General features: G+C 38.9%; 2 protein-coding genes across 2 annotated transcripts in view; one reads left to right on the top strand and one right to left on the bottom strand.

Moving 5' to 3' along the window:
- The first annotated feature begins 2,913 nt into the window (after positions 1–2,913).
- Positions 2,914–19,248, top strand: fech (ferrochelatase). Its single transcript, XM_053339804.1, has 11 exons — positions 2,914–3,057; positions 4,651–4,741; positions 6,863–6,982; positions 8,537–8,685; positions 9,197–9,331; positions 11,033–11,139; positions 13,484–13,582; positions 14,153–14,260; positions 15,455–15,619; positions 17,244–17,303; positions 19,111–19,248. The coding sequence occupies exons 1-11, from the start codon at positions 3,021–3,023 to the stop codon at positions 19,246–19,248; spliced, it is 1,209 nt and encodes a 402-aa protein (XP_053195779.1). The 5' UTR covers positions 2,914–3,020.
- The window catches only part of onecut2 (one cut homeobox 2), a 60,701-nt gene continuing 59,083 nt past the window's right edge, over positions 17,908–19,525 (bottom strand). The window contains exon 2 of the mRNA XM_053339802.1: positions 17,908–18,031. Coding sequence (XP_053195777.1) covers positions 18,012–18,031 — 20 coding nt within the window. The 3' untranslated portion in view covers positions 17,908–18,011. The remainder of the gene's footprint in view (positions 18,032–19,525) is intronic.

The following is a 19,525-nucleotide window of genomic DNA, read 5'->3' as shown; positions in this document are numbered from 1 at the left end:
TGGTACTTATATGTGAATTACATTAAAGGAAAAAATACTCCTAAATCTTGTTAGCATTATTATCATTCGTTGTTAAAAACAAATGAGGCTGCACATCTAGCTGTTAGCTCTTGGCTGACTGTTTATAAACTAGTGTTCAGCTGCAGTTCCTATATCAGCCACTAGATGCTCCAAGAACACTGACTGCTGTTGCACCCATAGACTATATAAAAGAACGGTTGCACCATAAGCAGGAAACCCAGCACAGTCATAGTGCAGCAACATTATCTCTGCAGTGAAGCTTAGTGTTGAGAGTTTGAGCCAAAAAACTGTAAAAATGCTCAATCTGTAAAGTTATATTTGTTTTATCCAGTCCTGCATGATATGAGACAGTCCTGGGAGATTTATCATTCAGCAGTATAGTTGATTTGACATTTTTGTATTTTTTTTACTATTATTTACTTATTATTATTATTATTTACTCTAAAAGTTCAGCATGTGTTCTTTCAGCTCATGGTTAAACTTTTCTCCAAATGTCATTTAAATCCTCAAATTTACATTTAAGCACTTTGTTTCAAGTGTTTTCTTTCCTTCTGATAATGTGTGTGTGTGTGTGTGTGTGTGTGTGTGCGTGCGTGCGCGCGCATGTGTGCGTGGGTGGACAGACCAAAAGTTAGGTATGTGAGGACTTCCTCCTCCTTGGGTTTCCTTGAATTGTGTGTGAGATACAGTTCCTTGTTCCTCTTCAGCTTTCATGCTCTTAAAGTGAATTTAAAAGAAGGGAAGAATATCTAGAAAAACTGGTATTTAAAAGGAAAAAAACAGCATTCTGCAAATAGACTGCTTTAAACAGTCTTTTTTTTCAAGCTGTTCTGTGAACTCACAGTCACAATGGTAAATTAAGGTCCTGAAAGTTCTGCTTAGTTTCAGCAAGTAATCTGCCTGCTTTTCAATATCATACAGTTGTTCTTGTTTGCCATTCATAAACATATAGGCCCATACATCACATAAAGAACGAAAGTCTTAACCGAAGTAGACAATAACAGGTGCCTATCTCCTTACAAATTCAGGTATTTTTAGCTGTTGGAGGGCAGTCATATGTTTTTTTGTACCCATTGCGCTATCACATGAGGGTTAGGCTTCATCCAGTTCATTGTAATTACTTTTCTTGCAACCATCAACAAAACATACATTTATATAGCACTGATCAATGGTAAACCAGGGTTAAGGTGCTTTGTCCAATAAGACAAGTGGGTTCAGGGGAATGTCAGTTCACAAGATTATCTCAGTCTTTTTTGTGTTTTTTATTTAAACAAACATTGTCATGTAGCTTCAGTAGTGTTTTAAAATCTGCCCTAAACAGGCTGAATTAGTTAATTTATGACACTGTTCCTGTAAACATATCATATCCTGTAATATATCATGACAGTGATAGTATACAACATTTACAAAATGAACATTGTAATAGTGTGTGGTCATAATATATATATGCTACTGCCATCCTCCGAGTACATTAAACATCATCATATAACGCTTATACAGTACATACAACACGCAATGAGTGGCAGCCTCATACAAATAGAGAATAGGAAGACTCTACAAGGAGTCTGACTCCAGTCTAGTGGCAACACAACAATCTTCAGAAATACATACAAGGAATGACTATATACAAGTGAAACTGTTTCTGTGGACTGTAAACAGGATGCAAATAATGCAAAAAAGTGTGAGGAGTGCTGAGATTAATATTAAATGGTATAAAAAAGATGTTACTTTATATTCATATAGCAGGTGGTTATATACAGTATATAGAGACTGTAGGCCTATATAACCAGACAGTTGAGAATGAAATGTAGTGCACATTTTGTATTTTAGACTAAAATATATGTATATACTATGGGGTATTATAGTGTGAATTAATTCAATGAATCTTATCTAATGTGATTATTTGCAGGTAGTTACTTTTAGAGCCAGATTTGAGGTAAGAAGGTAACACGTGGCCAAAACCGGAGGTAAACAGTGGATGTTGGTAACAGTATTACAGATAAACTACTTTATCTCTCTGCACACACACACGCACGCATTCTCCCGTGGGGGCGTGTCCGGCACGAGTAGGGCAGGGTTATCTTCTGTTTCAGACAGGCGTAGATGCGACGTAACACTAAGATAAGTGCTGTGCGTCAAGTTAATGGCGTGATAAGTAAGCAGCTTTCCGGAAACGTGCCAGTATTGTCTCTACAAAATTGAATCAGTCACATTCCCAATGAGCCAAAGAAAGGTATAAAAACACATTTTGAACTTGGTACAGATATTCAGCTGAATCCTCAGATTTAAAGTGCAGTAAAGCAGTAACTTAAGCACATTTTGACATTGTAAATAAAGTGACCCCCCCCCCCCCCCCCCCCCCCAAACAAACAAAAACCCAGACAGCATGTATTTATTCATGTCTTCATGTCTAATTTTTACAAATTGTCTAACTTTATTATTTTATTTTCTATTGGTTTATTTGCTATTGTTTTTATTGTATTGTACTTTTTCTTTGTTGTTAGCACTGTAACACTACTATAAGCTTAGGAAGTATGAATTACTATACTTCATATGTCATTGTTATTTTACCTTAAAGGATCATTGTGTAGGTGTATATATGAATAGTCAATGGTCCTCAAATTTTATCTGCGAAATAGTATTTTAGCCGTTTTGACTTTTATTGCCACATTTATTTGTCAGTTTCAATTTAATGTATACTTGAAAAATAATGCAATGAACTGGATCATTAAGTTTAAATCTAAACCTGAACGGAACCGTTGCATCATACCTTCATTTTGAAATTGCTCACCGGAAGTATTTCAGCCGACGCTTGGTAGCTTGACAGCAGCATTACACAGCCAGCTGGTGTGGCTGAAGGAATCTGGCTGACACATCGGTCAGAGACTCATTCAGTGCGGAGGAACACGCGTGGATTCAGTATCTGAGAGCCGAAGTACCCTTCATAGCAGCGGGGAGACAGACTTTATTTTCGGCAGTGAAAACAGGAAACTACTATAATGGCAGTCCTGGGCAACGCCGGTCGCTTGATCCAATGTGAGTGTGACTGTGCGGCTAAGTTAGCCTTATGAAAGCTGTGCGTGGAAACCTTCAAGTTTCATTCTTTAACTGTGACGGTTGTGTCAGGTGTTAAACATTGCTACTCTGCTTCTTTGACACAGTTTAAATGCAGTTTTGAGTGATGAAGCGGCGTGGTGTAAACTCACAAACACGCCGGTGACATTGATTATCAACATTTCGTAAGTGGCCGTCAAGCTAGCAAACGGAAGTCCATTTTCCAATCAGGATTTTCACAGCAAAATCATAATTGTAATATCAACGCGCGTTATATCACATTTAACAACATTGATATCTCTTCGTGATTACTTAAACACCTCCAGCACTGCGCTCCCTAACAGTGTTTGTCTTTTTATTTATTCAAAATCGTATTGTTTGCTGAAAGGTGACCACTGACGTGCTTTTATTTGACAGAGAAATTGAAGTGTTTCCGCTTCTAGCCTGTCACTAACTCCTGTTACCTTGACGTACTCCCAACATTTCTGTAGGTTACTGTTTAATGTTATTGTTACATAATGGACTTATCCCGTAGTTGGGCTGCATTTAGTAAGAGCCACATTAACCGTAATTACTGTTCATTTGACGGTTTACGTTTTTAACGGCGAGTGAGCGGGACGTTTACTCGGAGTTACACAATTCAAGCGTTGTGAACTTGCATAATCCTAGCAGGCCTCCTGGCGGCGGTTCACGGTACTGCAACAGAGTGATTAGACCTGCTATTAGAAATGTGCATTTACATAAATCAGAAGAAATATTCAGAAGTAATTTCCCCCATTCAAACATATTTCCTTTATGATGCAAAATGACATGATTTAAACAAAAATACTCCCAAAAATTCATAACTTTTTGGCATCCATTAGAGTTACAAACTCATGTTTATTGGTCAAGTATAGAAGAGAATATTTTATCTCTGCCATAATCAAGTGAACCAGATCTAGACCACCCTCCAATTCTTGTATGTACATTAGAGCTGAACAATGAATCACATTTCACTGAGATTCCAGTCATTTTGATTTTCAATTAAAAGGAGAATAATTATGTAAACATGATAATTCCTTTTAATATCGAAAACAATATCACAATTTCAATATCAGTCAAAATAATCGCAATTCGTTCAGCTCTAATGTACTTGTAGGGTATTTAGTCTTTTCACACTGTAAATTGACATAAAGTCGACTCACTCTCTCTACTGTCTTCCACCATGTTTGGTTTTGGTTGTGTTTAATTTCAGTTAATCTCCCTCTCTTTGTCAAGACTTGAGCTGGGTTGTGACAGAATATTTTATTCAGCCTAAATATCATAATGCTTAAATTAAGGTTTGAACAAGATCCTACAAAATGACTACAAGATTTCTTTTCTTACAATGTTACAATAACAGTCAGTTTCTGTAATAATTACTACTCATTTGTTGTTGACAGTATAACTCAGAACTCGTTTGGTTCCACACTGAAAGTCTAGACAGGTTTCTAGGCAGGAAGCGTATGAATGTTTTCCCAGTAATATTTACCACATTTTTTTTTAAGTGTGTGAGTAACAGATGAATGAACAACCAACTTTCTTGTTTTTCTTCAGTTGCCAGGAGCAGCATCAGTCTGAGTTTGAGGAGACAATCCACCGCTGCTGCTTTAGCCCAATCTATGACTCCAGAGACACAGGAGAACAGGTGAGACACACACACAAACACACACTTTTATTTTTAACTTGTACAAATCATATATGGCACAGTCAGTTTTATAATAATAAGTGGATGAGTGGATGCCGCATTGGGCTTTTACTTTTGTTCCACAAGCAGGATAATACAGTCTGTTGACACCACAGCAAGATAAGGCAGATTCAAAGGGATCCAGTTGCAACATTGCATGAGAGTTACAGCTGAAGGCTTTAGCAGCTAAGATATTTGTTGGCGTGAGCACAGAGAGAAGGAGAGTCAAAAGCAGTTTGCCAGTTAGGTTAAAGTTAATCACTGTAGTGAGCTGAAGTTTCAGTTGAAGTGAAAGCGCTGAAAATATTTGTAGTTTTGTAGTTCAGCTGTTTTCATCAGTTGAACGGTCAGTGGACGAGTAAGGGATAAAGGCAGTTGAACTATCAGTTGACAGTCTTTCCACAAAGAAAATGTTTTTGGCGTCTTTTTGACATTCGTCACTTGCAAATCTCCCAGAACAGATGTGCTTCCATTTTATCTAATGTATCAATCCACATCTGAGTAAAACACATCCCATTGTATATATTAATGAAAATATTTAAAACAAATGAACAAATACCTGCTCCATGAATTCAAACAGATTCACTGGTTTTTCCTGATGTGTGAGGAACAGACTCCAAGATGTCATCAGTATTACTGTCGATCTATTGATAACAAAATCTACCACAAAAGAGATAAAATGTCGATCAGCCAATTCAAGAGCCCAGTTAGAACACTTGAGACTGTTGACTCTGATCAACTCATCAAATTGGAGAAGCTGCAATCAGGCAGTGTTTGATGGTTTTACAGTCAGTACAATTACACTTAACATTATCATTTAACTGAATAATCCTTTCAGGTTTAAGTACTGTTTAATTATTGCCTTAGCCTTGAGTTGGTTATCCTCAACATTGCTCCGCAGTCCTGATAGGACCTCTTGGTGCTTATTAGAAATAAAACTGTCGATACTTACCAGCTGTCTGTGGGCGACGTTGTTGCCCTGCTGATACCTTTCACACAATCCCTCTGTCCTTGTGTTGTTTTGGCTCTTCTCTGTCCTTCGAAGTTGACAGCCAAGCTATAATTTTGACTCAGACACCAGATTCTTTGGGGGCATTCAGCAACTCAAAAGGTGTTTAAAAGAAGTTGAATACAAAGCTGTACTTGTGAATGTTCATACAGTGAAGAAAATGAGATACCCACATTTAGATTTTTAACCTCTTGAAATCAGTTTTTTACAAAACTTACAAAAACAGGAGTAGACAAATAACTGTAAATTTCTAATATATCTTCATAGGATACTCAACATATGTATTGATGTGAAAGGTTAATCTTTCAGTGATTATGGCTGCAGTGGTGACGTAGCGTATACCTGGCATCACTCACCGACAAGCTAATATTAGCTTGTGGTGCTAAATTTAGCTTCACAGGCTGATAGGAAAAACTAACATGGTTCTTGACTGTGGACTGAGATCTAATATTGGTGCCATGGATGTATTCATTACTTGTTTTTATCAGAAACATAACATTAAAGACTTCAGGGCTGTTTTTAGTGTTGTAGTCTAAGTCAAGTCTCAAGTCTCTTAGACCAAGACCAAAGTTGAAGTGAAATATAAAGTCTATAAGCGTCTAAGTCTTTGTCATGTCTCAAGTATTTCAGACCATGTCCAAGTCAAGTCTCAGGTCTTTTTCACCAAGTCTATATAAAGTTGCAAGACTTTGTGGGCAAGTCATAAAAATGTATTAAGGTTTGTAGACCAAGTCAAAGTCGAGTCTCAAGTCTATAAGATCAATTATTAGTCAAGTGTCTAGTCTTTGAGGGCAAGTCATAGATAAGTCTCAAGTCTTGAAAACCAAGTCTAAGACAAGTCTTGAAGACCATGTCCAAGTCTAGTCTCAAGTCTGTTTCACCATGTCTGTTAGATTTCAAGCCTTTGTGGGCAACTTGTAGATAAGTCTCATGTCTGGAAATATCAAATCTCTGACATTTTTTGTCAAGTCTCAGGTCTTTTGGACAGACACCATTAATAATAAATAAACTATGCATATAGAGAGTTGAGGTGCTGTTTTATATCAATCATTGATTATGAATCTTTTGTCCAGGAAACCTAAGACGGGCATCCTGATGCTGAACATGGGAGGACCTGAGAAACTAGAAGACGTTCACGACTTCCTGCTGCGGCTCTTCATGGACACAGACCTGATGAAACTCCCTGTACAGAAGTACGCACTCTAGACACACATACACATACATCATATCATGGTCACTTGTGGGGACATAATATAGACTCAAATTAATTTCATGCAGACTTATTGTAACCTTATCACCACTACTTACCTAACCCTAACTTTAACCCCTGACCCAAAAATCAGCTTTTTCACCATGGCTGTTATCCCCAATTAAAAGAGTTGTCCCCAATTAACTGGTCTGACATGTGAAATTTGTCCCCAAAAGTAGCCTATGATAGACCTCTCACGTACAAACACAATGAAAAGAGCAGATGAGGAAGGTTATTATGTCACAGCGCTCTACGATGTCTCTGTTGGTTCACCACCAGTTGATATGAAACACAAAAAGTGTTTTTTTGTTGCTACTGTGAAGAAAAACAATGCTTTAGTTCCTCATTGTTACATTTTTTCTAAGCAACACCTATGTTTTTACAGCAGTTATTCCCCAGCTCTTTGGCTTATGATTCTTCAAACTGAAACCATGTTTACTTGTGAACCAGCATGGCTTTAGTGTGGGTGTAAGTTATGAGTGAATTTTCTTATATTGTTTCATCTGATGTGATTATATGCAGCATCTCAAAAGAAAAAAGAGCACATTTACTGGATGTTCAGGCACAGGTGACTTTGGTTTCTTGATCAGTCGTCAGTCACATGATACCAACCGTGACTTAACCAAATCGTTACAAGGTTTTGTTTTTTTCTTTTAGTTTATTTGCTGATGTTACAGGAACAATCGATTTCTTCAAATTCCCCTTTGTGGATGAAACCAACCCTACAAGAAACTGTTTTTGTGTAACAGTCCAGAAATATCATGTCAAATACTGGATTGCCATTAAAATTTTGCAGAAACGTTCATGGTCCCCAGAATAAATTCTAAGGATATTCCCATCAGCCTCAACCTACTTTGTATCTAGCACTAATTAGTGAATATAAATGCATGTTATAACTCATTGAACAAATATGGTCAACAATAGGAAACCTGCCAAACATCTTAATTTTACAATTCTCACTATGAACCGGTTTGCATGGAAAAATCTGACTTTACCTCGTTGAACAGTTATTTTTAGCCATTTTATCATTTTATGCCTTTCTAGCATTGTTGTTGTAGAGATGGTAGTAATAGTCTGCCGATGCAACACGCAGATCCAGAGTGAAATATCTCAAGAACAATTGGTTGCAGTACCATTAAAGTTGGTCCCCAGGGGATTAATCCTAATGACTGGTGATTTCCTGACTTTTCTAAAGCCACCAGCAGGTTGATATTTCCACTTCCCAAACCTCCAAAATAAATGCTGCTCTAAATGTTATGTGTTCAAGGTGTGGCCATAGACTTGTAGTCCTGTTTGAAATTGTCGTGGTTGGGCACTATACAATGTTTTTACTGTCCTAAGTTTTGCTGAACATGCATGTCACATTTTACACTGTTTAAATTGATGAAACTTTAGGAAATAATGTGTCACAGTGTGTCACATTGTCAAAATGAATGGTCAATAAATCTGTTGTTCTATCCTCATTGTCGTAACCCTGCTATCTGCCTCTGCTCTGCAGTAAGCTTGGTCCGTTCATCGCGAAGCGCCGCACGCCAAAGATCCAGGAGCAGTACAGCAAGATCGGCGGAGGCTCGCCCATCAAACACTGGACCTCGATGCAGGGAGAAGGCATGGTGAAGCTGCTGGATGAGATGAGCCCCGAGACAGGTGAGACAGTCCCAGAGAGCCTCTACACCGAAGCAACCATCCCCATCCTTCCTGTCAGAACCCTCACTATGTCCTGAAGGCTTTGGAAAGTCCCTGTTTAGCAAAAGTATTTCGGTTTTTGGGCCTTTATGGATCGATTTGAGAACTGTAAATTGGATGGAGCATCAGGGAAGACAGATCAGCATAAATGGTGGTTTCATATTTGAATACTAAGCAGAGCTGCTGTGTGTTTCCTGCCGGTGGAGCCAGTTTTTAGTAGCAACGTTTGTGTGTGAAGTGCAGATAGTGACAGTGAAGGAGTGGTCTTTACACGCCTGAAACACACCTCACTGATAACAACAAAACAGTGAGCAGCTATCTGAAAAGTGACCACGTCTCGTGGACACTTAAGCTTATTCTCCATGACAGCTTTCCTTCATGTTCCTGACAGTATTCTTTTGATTATTCAGCTACATTTGTTGTTTCCTAGGTGAATCTGAATGAATAAAATTAACTGTCTCTCTGAATTCAGCCCCTCACAAGTTCTACATCGGTTTCCGGTACGTCAACCCATTGACAGAGGACGCTATTGAGGAGATGGAGAAAGACGGGGTGGAGAGAGCCGTGGCCTTCACACAGTATCCTCAGTACAGCTGCTCCACCACAGGTAAAAGCCTCACACAGTGCACATACAGCAAATGAGGGGCTGCAGCTATCTATTATTGCTATTTCAGATCAGTAGACTATATTGCTATCATGTTTCCTGAGCCCGAAGATGACGTCAAAGATGTTTAGCTTACAATGATTAAAAAAAGAAATAAAGAAAAGCAGCAAATCCTCTTATTTTAGAGACTGCAAACAGAGAGCATGTGACTTTTTTGCTTTATAAATGATTAAATGTAAATAATTGTCTATATTGTACACAAAAGGAATACACAGAATACATTTAAAAACACTGTTCACACGTAATGCTCATGTGACACTCATAGTCTCCACATATCTGAAGAGGATGGGGGAAAAAAGATAAAGGAAAAAGTAAGATAAATAAAGTAGGCCGTTATAGCGTCACCACACCCAGAGTGCATCCACCCTGTTAGCCTCTGATAAATACACACACACACATTTTCACACACACACCAGTAAAAATACATAATACATTGTGTCTATTTACACAAATTCAGAGAGATTTTTAATCTGATTTTTCTTGTCATGCCATAAGTGTAAGCTTTTCTCAGCCACATGGCTATTTTAGGTATTTTAGGATTCTGTGAATACCTTCGGATCAGTGCTTATTGCTGTTAAAAGACATTCTTTTAGTTTTCAAACCTCAACAGGGTCCATTTTTACCCCTTTTTCAACTGATGCTTGGATCTGTGACTTTGACCTAACACCAATTAATGAAAGACAAAAACTCAAGGTATATCCAAACATCCAGGGGACAGAAATTCAGGTTCAGCCATCGATTTGTACTAAAACTTAAATAAATGAAAACACAGCCATATCAAATCACGTGACCAGTCCTCTTTGACTGTTTCAGTTTAGGATGAAATGAAAGAAGTCGTGGATACTTTTGAGAGTACTGTATATCTTCTGACACAAAGCTTAAATGCCAGTCAGTCCTGAGAAACATTTACACATTTAGGTCCCATGCAGGTATTTAATCAAAAAGCCAAACCCTTTATCTGAACAAATATTTGACAAATGGGGGAACCTTAAGTTCTTATAATACCACTAAATAGAGCACACTTGATCTTTCATGCAAGTAAACATGGTACATGCAGCTCCCAAACTTGGAATTAAATACAGGAAGCAGAATCAAGTTGATGGAAAACATCAACATGTTATGTTTGCTCACAAGGACATCGCACTGTGTGGTCATGACTACCTGGATTTATTGGGAGCTCAGAGTTAAATCCACAACAGTAAACTTACTTATTTGAAAGTCTTCTAGTGCAGTGGTTGTTCAAAATGTGCCTGTTCAAAACTTATTGCTTTATAGCACAAAAATAAGTCTCTAGTCTCTCCCTGACATTAATATTTAACGTATTATGTTCAAATCATCAAATTGCACCAAATTTGACATGGCACTCCCCATTCTCCCCAGCAATGCACCTGCCAAGATTGGAGTTGATTGGATGAATGATTCAAGAGATATGTGAAGGACATACATACACATATATGGACAGAGAATTCTTGCTTTATATAGAGGTTTAAGATTCTAAGTGTTGGTGATTAGGTCTGATTACTTTGAGGTATTTTCTTGCTGACCGACATTACAACTGACACTTGACAGATGGAGGACTGTGGCTGTTTTGTAATGCGACATATTAACATTATCAGTGTGTGTGTTTGTTTTTTGCGTAAACAGGAAGCAGTCTGAATGCCATCTACCGTTACTATACCAACAGAGGCTCAAGGCCGAAAATGAGCTGGAGCGTCATCGACCGTTGGCCCACACACCCTCTGCTGGTGGAGGTCAGAACACACACACACACACACACACACACACACACACACACACACACATCCTCCTGCTCGCACAGAAAACCAAACGGTCCAAAAAAAAGGTTGGAAAGGAGATTGACTGGGGCAGTTTGTCGTCATAGCAACTTATGAGGTGGAAATGGTTGGTAATCATAGCAACTAACTAAGCCTGAGTGTATATTTAGAAATGTGTTTAACCAGGACTGCAGAGAGCGAATTGGCCAGAATCTGTGTACCTTCATCTCAGTCCATTTCCTGCTCTTAAGCTAAAATCAGCCTAGAGTATGCTGGGTAGTCTCCTGACTATTTGTATGTATGTATGTATGTATATGTATCCATGTCCATGCCCTTTTTTCAAACTCTTAACTTTTCCAACTTTAACATGAATTGGCTGCAAATTGATTGCATGTTCCCTATAATACATGAATAATCAAGGCTCACATGGATACAGATCCTATCAACAGCCAATAAGTTGCCTATAGTAGCTTAATCGCCCCGTGATCATAGTGAGTGGTCATGTAACCAATCTAATCTAATCAGATATATTTGCCATTACAGAAAGGTCCAACCATTACAAATATCAATCCCTGACTGTAGAATGAGTAAATTGGCTAAAATGTATCCTAGTTGTGTTAGGATGGCACTGTTGTGTTAGGATGGCAAGAAAGGAGTGTAGAAGTGAGAGCGCTGGACTGCTGGTCTTGTGTTTCACTTGGTAACCTTTATTTAAAACAAAAGCCTATTACAGGATACTGTCATCTTTCTAATGAGGTGCCATAACTCATCTCAGATAACACTTTACCCTCTCACTGTGTGATATACTGTCCTGTACAGTCCAATCAATGTCTTTAAGAAGACATTCTATTATCTTTCCATTCCTATTTGTTAGATTATCATTCTTTTTATAATTGTCCTTTGTTCTTTCGTCTTAAACAATATGTAACTTTCAACAGACAAAATACTTTCTTTAGATGTTTTCCCTAATAAGCCAAATAGTATTTTAATTTTTTTTTAACTATGGTCAGCTAAACTAGAGTCCTTCAGGTACCTTGGAGAGTGGCTCAGTCATTTAAAGCCACAGTGATGATATAATAGCCAGTCTGCAGGCAAGGCAGCAGAGAAGAGTGCTTAGATTTTGCCATGAAGGCATTGAAGGACAAGTTTAGTTGCGAGGCATCAGGCAATGGCATTCAGTGCTCCTCCATGTACTGTAAACCTTAAAAATCGTCTGTTTTTGCTTCATGCCCTCTGCATCATTTTTGTGTCACAAGGCACACAGGAACACAGGAACACACACAGGCAACGTTGTATGAGCTTGACTTCTGTTCCTCATCTCCTTCTTGAATTAACTACTGGAGGAGAGTGCATTGATTTTCAGATATGCATATTTACTGTTGCATATTTAGATATGTTGCATAAAACTGCATAGATGTTGCATAACCTTGTTGCATAAGCTGTCTTAACTACGCTCTTATTATTTGGGGTTGTATTATCTAACCAGTAATGAAAAGAAGAGATTTTATTGAAACAAAATAATTGTATGTGTGTGGTCATTAAGCTTGGGGTGTGCAGTCCACCCCTCAGTGCAGACACAAATTTGCTGGCCCTGACCTGCTGCTACTATAAAATTCATAGCAAAAAAACATCATTGGGACTTCATCCCAATTTTGCATTTTTATAGTTATAGAAACTGGATTTTTTCTGACTCACTGTATGAAAATTAGTAAGAAGGAAACAACACAACAATTCTACTTTCAGGATAAAATTAAATGGAAAACTGCTCTTTTTACATTTTTAAAAATGTTGTTACAGACATCGATCATTTAAAATAAATCCTTGTCATTTTCTGATTTTTCATTTCAGAATAAGAATGATGAAGATGAAGGTACACAGATTGTTCAGTCAATCTTTTTATGCTGATATTTATACACACGGTCCTGCCTCTCGATGCAGTCTATCATTCCACCTTTAGCTTCATAACTGGGGATGGCTTTAAACACATCGTTGTGTATTACATGAGAAAGTTGGGTGATAGTCGTTGGCAATAAGAAGAGAAGGGTGCTGCATTTGACTTATTTACAAGGCATTTATTGGAGAACTTTCTGGGTGTCTCGCATGTCTTTCAATTAATGTCATCCCTCATGTTGATGACTTTGTCCTATTGTTGTATAATCTGTTGATGTATACTGTAACTTTGTATGCTTTTATTGTATTTATATTGTAGACCGTAATCAGGGTGTGGTCATCAGTCCAGAAACGTTTTATCAGTTGAGGAAAACCATGTCAATATATTAAAATAAAAAATAAAAGTGTGTGTGTGTCTGTCTGTGTGTAGTGTTTTGCAGAACACATCAATAACGAGCTGCTGAAGTTTCCAGAAGAGAAAAGAGAGGACGTCGTCATTCTGTTCTCAGCACACTCGCTCCCTATGGCTGTAAGTACCATGAAGAAGCATTGCTGTAGTACTGAGAGATGCTGCCGATAGTCATATGGATACCAATTCCAGTACTTCCACTTTTGTTAGATGTTTACTTGTGTATTTTTAATATGACTTAACTGCAGCTGCTAGAATTACTGCTGATATCAGTATTACCACTACTACCGCTGATACTACTTCTAATAATGACACTGCCAGCAACAGAGATGTATATTAGGAATTTGGTGATAAAGTACTTCTAATCTTTTCAATATTGCTTATCAATCTGGTGCTTTATCAATATTTCTCATTGCTTCCTTTTGATTACAGTACACAAAATGAAAGAAAAAGTATAAATAGAATAGAAACACAGTCTAAAGGGAATACAGTATGTTTATGATTTAGTTAGCTTTGATTTTTAGGTTGTTGATAACAATTCACTATCAGCCTAACAAGCTCTGTATTATATTATAAGATGGCATCTTGTCAGGCCTCTAGTGTTTGAAGCTCTATATGTGAACAGGGGTCATGTCTACTTGCTGTACTACTATCATCACTGACGGTGCTACAATGTTGTAATGTGTGCAGGTTGTAAACAGAGGCGACCCATATCCTCAGGAAGTGGGAGCCACAGTTCAAAGAGTCATGGAGAGACTGGGACACTGTAACCCTTATAGACTGGTGTGGCAGTCCAGGGTGAGTATACACACACACACACACACACACACACACACACACACACACATTGTCAAATGTCATGTCAGTGTTATAAATAATCAAGTGGAACCATCTAGTGGCTGTTTGCTGAAGGTACGCTTCACTTCCAAGTGTTCAAATAAATGTTGGACTCATGAAATTGAACAGCAGTGATACAGACAGCCAGAAGTGCTTGAACAGTCAGTTTGTGTGATGTAGGTTTTACTCACTTTTTAACCATTATTTCACTTTTTTTCACTTAAAAAGATCAAACAGCAAGAGTTTTGTTGTGTATGACTCTGAAAAGTAAGTTACTGTGCCTCTTTCTCCTGCCTTTCTCTCTCCTTTCTCCCTCTTCTCCCTCTCTCTCTCTCTCACACTCTCACACACTCTCCCTCTCTCGACCCCTACTGGTCAAGGCAGATGGTCAAGCCCGGTTCTGCTTGAGGTTTCTTCCCGTTAAAAGGGAGTTTTTCCTTTCAAATGTTATATAAAAGTGCCTTGAGATAGCTTTTGCTGTGATTTGGCGCTTTTAAAGAAAGAAAGATTGATTGATAAGATTCCCCAGCATCACTCTGATCCTTTAAAGAAAGAATACTTTTAATATGACACTGGTGGACAAGTATCAGACAGAAGGATTGAAAGGATTTTATTTATTTGTATTTGCACCATTCTTTATCTTTTTTCCTTTTCTTTTTTTTTTATTTATAAAAACAGCTTTATGTAACTATAACTACATACAGAATAACTAAACGGTACTGTTGTCCCACTATAACAAAATGTTTAATTTCTTTTCTCACCACAAGATGGAGCCACTTGTCTATCTAATATTGCAGCTACAGTAGCGCAGGAAACCTCCCAGCTGTCTGTCCTCAGCTCACAGTGGCTGACTGCTCACAAAATTCAAACACCACAGGAAATATTTTCTCTCAGCCAACCAGCTTCTCACAATAGAAGAGGACTGGAAGTGTTGGCTAAGAATAAGTAACCAGAAATGAGCTCACACTGTCCAACGTATACACAGTGATTCAGAAAATTGAGAAGATATGCTTTCTTTTTGGTCTCAGAGTCTAAATGTGATACTGCCCCTGTTAAACTTTTATGTGCATGAATCTTACCAGAGAAATGATCAGAGGCAGCGTGGATTCTGAAAGCAGTTTGTGGTTAAACCGTATTATTTCTTTGGTCTCTCAGGTAGGGCCCATGCCGTGGCTCGGCCCCCAGACAGACGATGTGATAAAAGGTCTGTGCGAACGGGGGAAGAAGAACATCCTGCTGGTGCCAATCGCCTTCACCTCGGACCACATAGAGACTTTACATGAGCTGGACATCGAGTATGGACAAGTGCTGGGGGAGGAGGTAAGTCCACTTTCCCAGCAGCTGCAGGTGTTTCCTGTCTGTCTGCACAGTTTAGTGTAGAAAGCCTCAACACATGCTGGGCTCTAGGTGAGGAGAGTCTGAATATTGCCTGATTTGTTCAGGAGAGAAAACTTTGTTGGGTGAATGACTAGACAAGTGATCATTTTCTAAATCATCCATCAGCTTTTACTTGGACTTCTTTGCTTCCAGGCAGCTTTGGTTACAATTTGATATAAAATTTAGCAGAGAATTAAAATGATCTACAGGTAAATACTGTAATTCTGGAATAAAATATGTTATTTAACTAGTAACTGGGGCATTGTAAGCACTGATAACTAAAGGCAGCATAATGTTAATTTAAACAGGCTAATGGTTCATATTCACTAAATAATACTTCTTGTACACTTCCTGCAGATGTTTCCCATAAAAGACTACCATGAAAGGGTGGGATTATTCCCTTTGAGTTGTTAGAAGGCTTTTAATGTGAAATATTTAAGCAAAAATAGTCGGGTTTGATTCACTTCATGACGATCAAATAAGCGGCAAAGTAGATGGTTGATGTCTCGTGAACGAAAACAGTATTTGTGTTAAACGAGTAGAATCTGAGAGTCACTTCTTCAGTGCGTTAGTGTAGATTAGATTAGAATTTGTATTGGCATCAAGTAAAGATAGTTGATCCTGCTACATGATAGACTTAATGTAGCGTTTTGAATGTGTGTAAGCACAAGTGTATATCAGATGTGTCACCAGCAGCCCAGTGTCCTGTATGTCTGTCTGAAGGCACCAGTGAGGTGACCACAGATCAATGTGACTGGTGCCACAAAGACACTAATACACACGCACACACACACACACACACACACACACACACACACACACACACACACAAGACTATCACGTTATTCATAAATCATTCCCTAACTGCAACCTTTACCTAAAAACAATCTTCAAAAATGACCCCACTTTCCAATATGTCTTCACTCTCTCAGTTCAAAACTCAACCAGATAGAAGTACCAGACAGTACACACACACACACACACACACACACACACACACACACACACACACACACACACACACACTGTCTGGACCACTTCAGCATGTCAGTCAAAGAGGAGTTAAGCTCCAAACTGAAACCTGCTGTTAAAAATAATTGGAAACTCAGAACAAACCACTTTTATTTCTTAAAGTTTACGACTGACAAAATGAAAACACATTTTTTTTCCACACATGGTCTCTACTTTAAGTGTTGAACTTCTGTGTGGAGGTACAATGTTTCCAACCACTTTGCTCTAGACTCAAATATCATAACAATTAGATGGAAAAATCATGATGTCAACCTCATGGTGGTGCTAGCTATAAAGTCAACAGATCATCAAAGTCAGCTGGATTCATTCTCTGGGGACCATGATTCTCTGGACACTGTTTCAAGGGAATTCGACCAATAGTTGTTAAGATATTTCAGCCTGGACCAAAGTGGTGGATCAACCGATTGACAGACCAACACCAGTGTCCTATATAACAGTGTTGCTAAAACCACAAGAGGGAGGTTTTGCCTTTTTTTTTTTTTAAATGGTTCATATGTGTGACAGGTTTTTTTCCTTTCTTCCTCTCTTTCTTCAGTGTGGAGTGGAGAACATCAGGAGAGCAGAGTCATTGAATGGGAACCCTCTTTTCATGAAGGTACGTGTGATAAAGAAGCATTTTACAACCTAAGTATAGACTTTTAGTTTGAAGACAGATGAAGAGAAAGAAGCAGACATGTAAAATGAAGTGAGGAAAAAGGCGAAATGATAAAAAGCTAATAAGAGATACACGTAAGGTTGAATGATGGAGGGAACACGGAAAGCAAGCAGGGCTCTAATAATAGAAAAGGAGACTGCAGCAGAAGGTTTTGTGAAGTAAGTGAACTCCAGGCAGGAGATGGTCAATAAATGGATTCCTCCTTCCTTCCTTCCTTCCCTCCTTTTCTCCCTCATTTCCTTTCCTCCTTCAACTCCGACTTCCTTCCTGTCTCACCTCCTTCCCTTCATCTTCTGCCCTGCAACCTCTCTCACAACAGCCAACCTCTGTGTGTGCGTGTGCGTGTGCGTGTGCGTGTGCGTGTGCGTGTGCGTGTGCGTGTGCGTGTGCGTGTGTGTGTGTGTGTGTGTGTGTGTTATTAAAGGAAGGGGGCAGATCAATGGGAACCTTTAGAGCTGACTACAGTAGAACTGAACCGCCCGGCTGGCTGGCTGGTCAAACCTGCCGAGCTCAGAGACCACTCGCCAAGTCTGAGTGTGTGTGTGTGAGTGTATAAATCAATATCCAGAGGGTGATTAGTTGGTAGTTACTGAAGGATGGTTTCCTCGGTGTGGTTTTAGTTTCTCAGTGAGCTGCATCAGCTTGCTGTCATCTGAAAGCAGCAGCAGCTGAAAAATCAAGAAAAAATATTGTATTCATCAGAATTTTTACTGCTTAGTTGAGTCAGAGGTTCATTTTTTGATAAATTCTCCCTTAAGTGACCAATTTATACAATCAGTTAATGTACGTTACTCCCCAATTTGGGCATTCTTACCCTTGAATTACTACTTTGACAATCACGTCATCTTCTCAGATATTAATTGTCTTCCAATCATCTCTGTTGAGGAAGGCAGCAACAGCCAGAGATAACACAGCCTGTGTTAAAAGTGCCAAAAGCTGAAGTACAGACTATCCTCATAGCATGAATGAAATACAGGGCACTCTATCATAAAGGTTGGCTAATAAACACTTATGGGTTGTATTATTACATGTACTCTATCAGCTCACATAGTAATATCAGTACCAGTCATGTCATACTTACTTCTTTTTGAAGGAAGTGTACTTATTTTTCTGTCTTCCTGAGAGTTTGATAAGAAGATTGATGCTTTTCTCATCTCTGTGTGGTTAATATGAAGCTGGTTAGTTTAGCATATAGTGTAAGACTTGGAAACTGGTGGAAACAGTTAGCCTGGCTCTATCAAAAGGTTTAAATGAATGCCCATGGATGTATTATAAGAGCTGGATACTGAACCAAAAATGACACCCATTCAGTCCAATAAGAATTTCTTGGCTGGCCATACAGCAACAAAAAAAAGGTTTCTAGCTTCTGGTTTTATTTATGTGTTATGTGGCCCACATGTTACTTCTCGGCCCATAGTTTTTACGTTGTGATGACATCACAGATTTTTAAATCACTTTTCTCGGCTCGAGGAAAGTTTTACAAATATAAAACCAACATCGATGAGAAACTCTTAACAAAAAGAGTCCTAATTGACCTTGTCTGCAGTTCAAGGTGTCCTGTCAACAGTTTCAACAGATGTCTCGTTTACAATGGTGATCTATGGGGGAAATGCTTTGTGGGCCACAGGGGGATTTTTCACTGCAGTGCTGGAAGTGACCACTGGGGAAAAATGAGTCAGACCAGTGTTCTCAGAGGCTCTCGCTGTCTTTCTCTCTGTATTGACTTCATGTCGTTGGTCCTTTCCAGGCACTGGCAGACCTGGTCCAGTCCCACCTGAAGACCAACGAGCCCTGTTCCCGACAGCTGACCCTTCGCTGCCCGCTGTGTACCAACCCCACCTGTGGAGAAACCAAGGCCTTCTTCGCCAGCCAGAAACTCTCATAGAAAAACATGCCACACACAGACACAGGCCACACACAGACACAGGCACACACTGATGCCCTTCCTGCTGTGAAGAAACATAATGGCCTCCTTCTATAAACAGAAGCATCACGCACACACACATAAACACACACTGTCTGTCCAGCAAGAGTGTCAGCCACATACAAAACGTAATGTGACGAAAAAGGCTTAACGGTATTTGGAATACATTCAGTGGGGTAAAAAATTGATTAGGTGAGAGAACTGACACTCTGCAGAAACCGCTCACGTTGCATCAAAG

Source organism: Scomber japonicus, chromosome 19, assembly GCF_027409825.1.
Source record: "Scomber japonicus isolate fScoJap1 chromosome 19, fScoJap1.pri, whole genome shotgun sequence".
NCBI lineage: Eukaryota > Metazoa > Chordata > Actinopteri > Scombriformes > Scombridae > Scomber > Scomber japonicus.
The sequence above is the reverse complement of the archived record's forward strand: the minus strand, read 5'-3'. Positions and strand labels throughout refer to the sequence as shown.

Excerpts from the sequence above, each read along its gene's own strand:
- fech (XM_053339804.1), top strand. The coding sequence starts at position 3,021 with ATGGCAGTCCTGGGCAACGCCGGTCGCTTGATCCAAT. Across the intron at positions 4,742-6,862 it reads CCAGAGACACAGGAGAACAG|GAAACCTAAGACGGGCATCC; the intron begins GTGAGACACACA and ends TCTTTTGTCCAG. Across the intron at positions 15,620-17,243 it reads GACAAGTGCTGGGGGAGGAG|TGTGGAGTGGAGAACATCAG; the intron begins GTAAGTCCACTT and ends CTCTTTCTTCAG.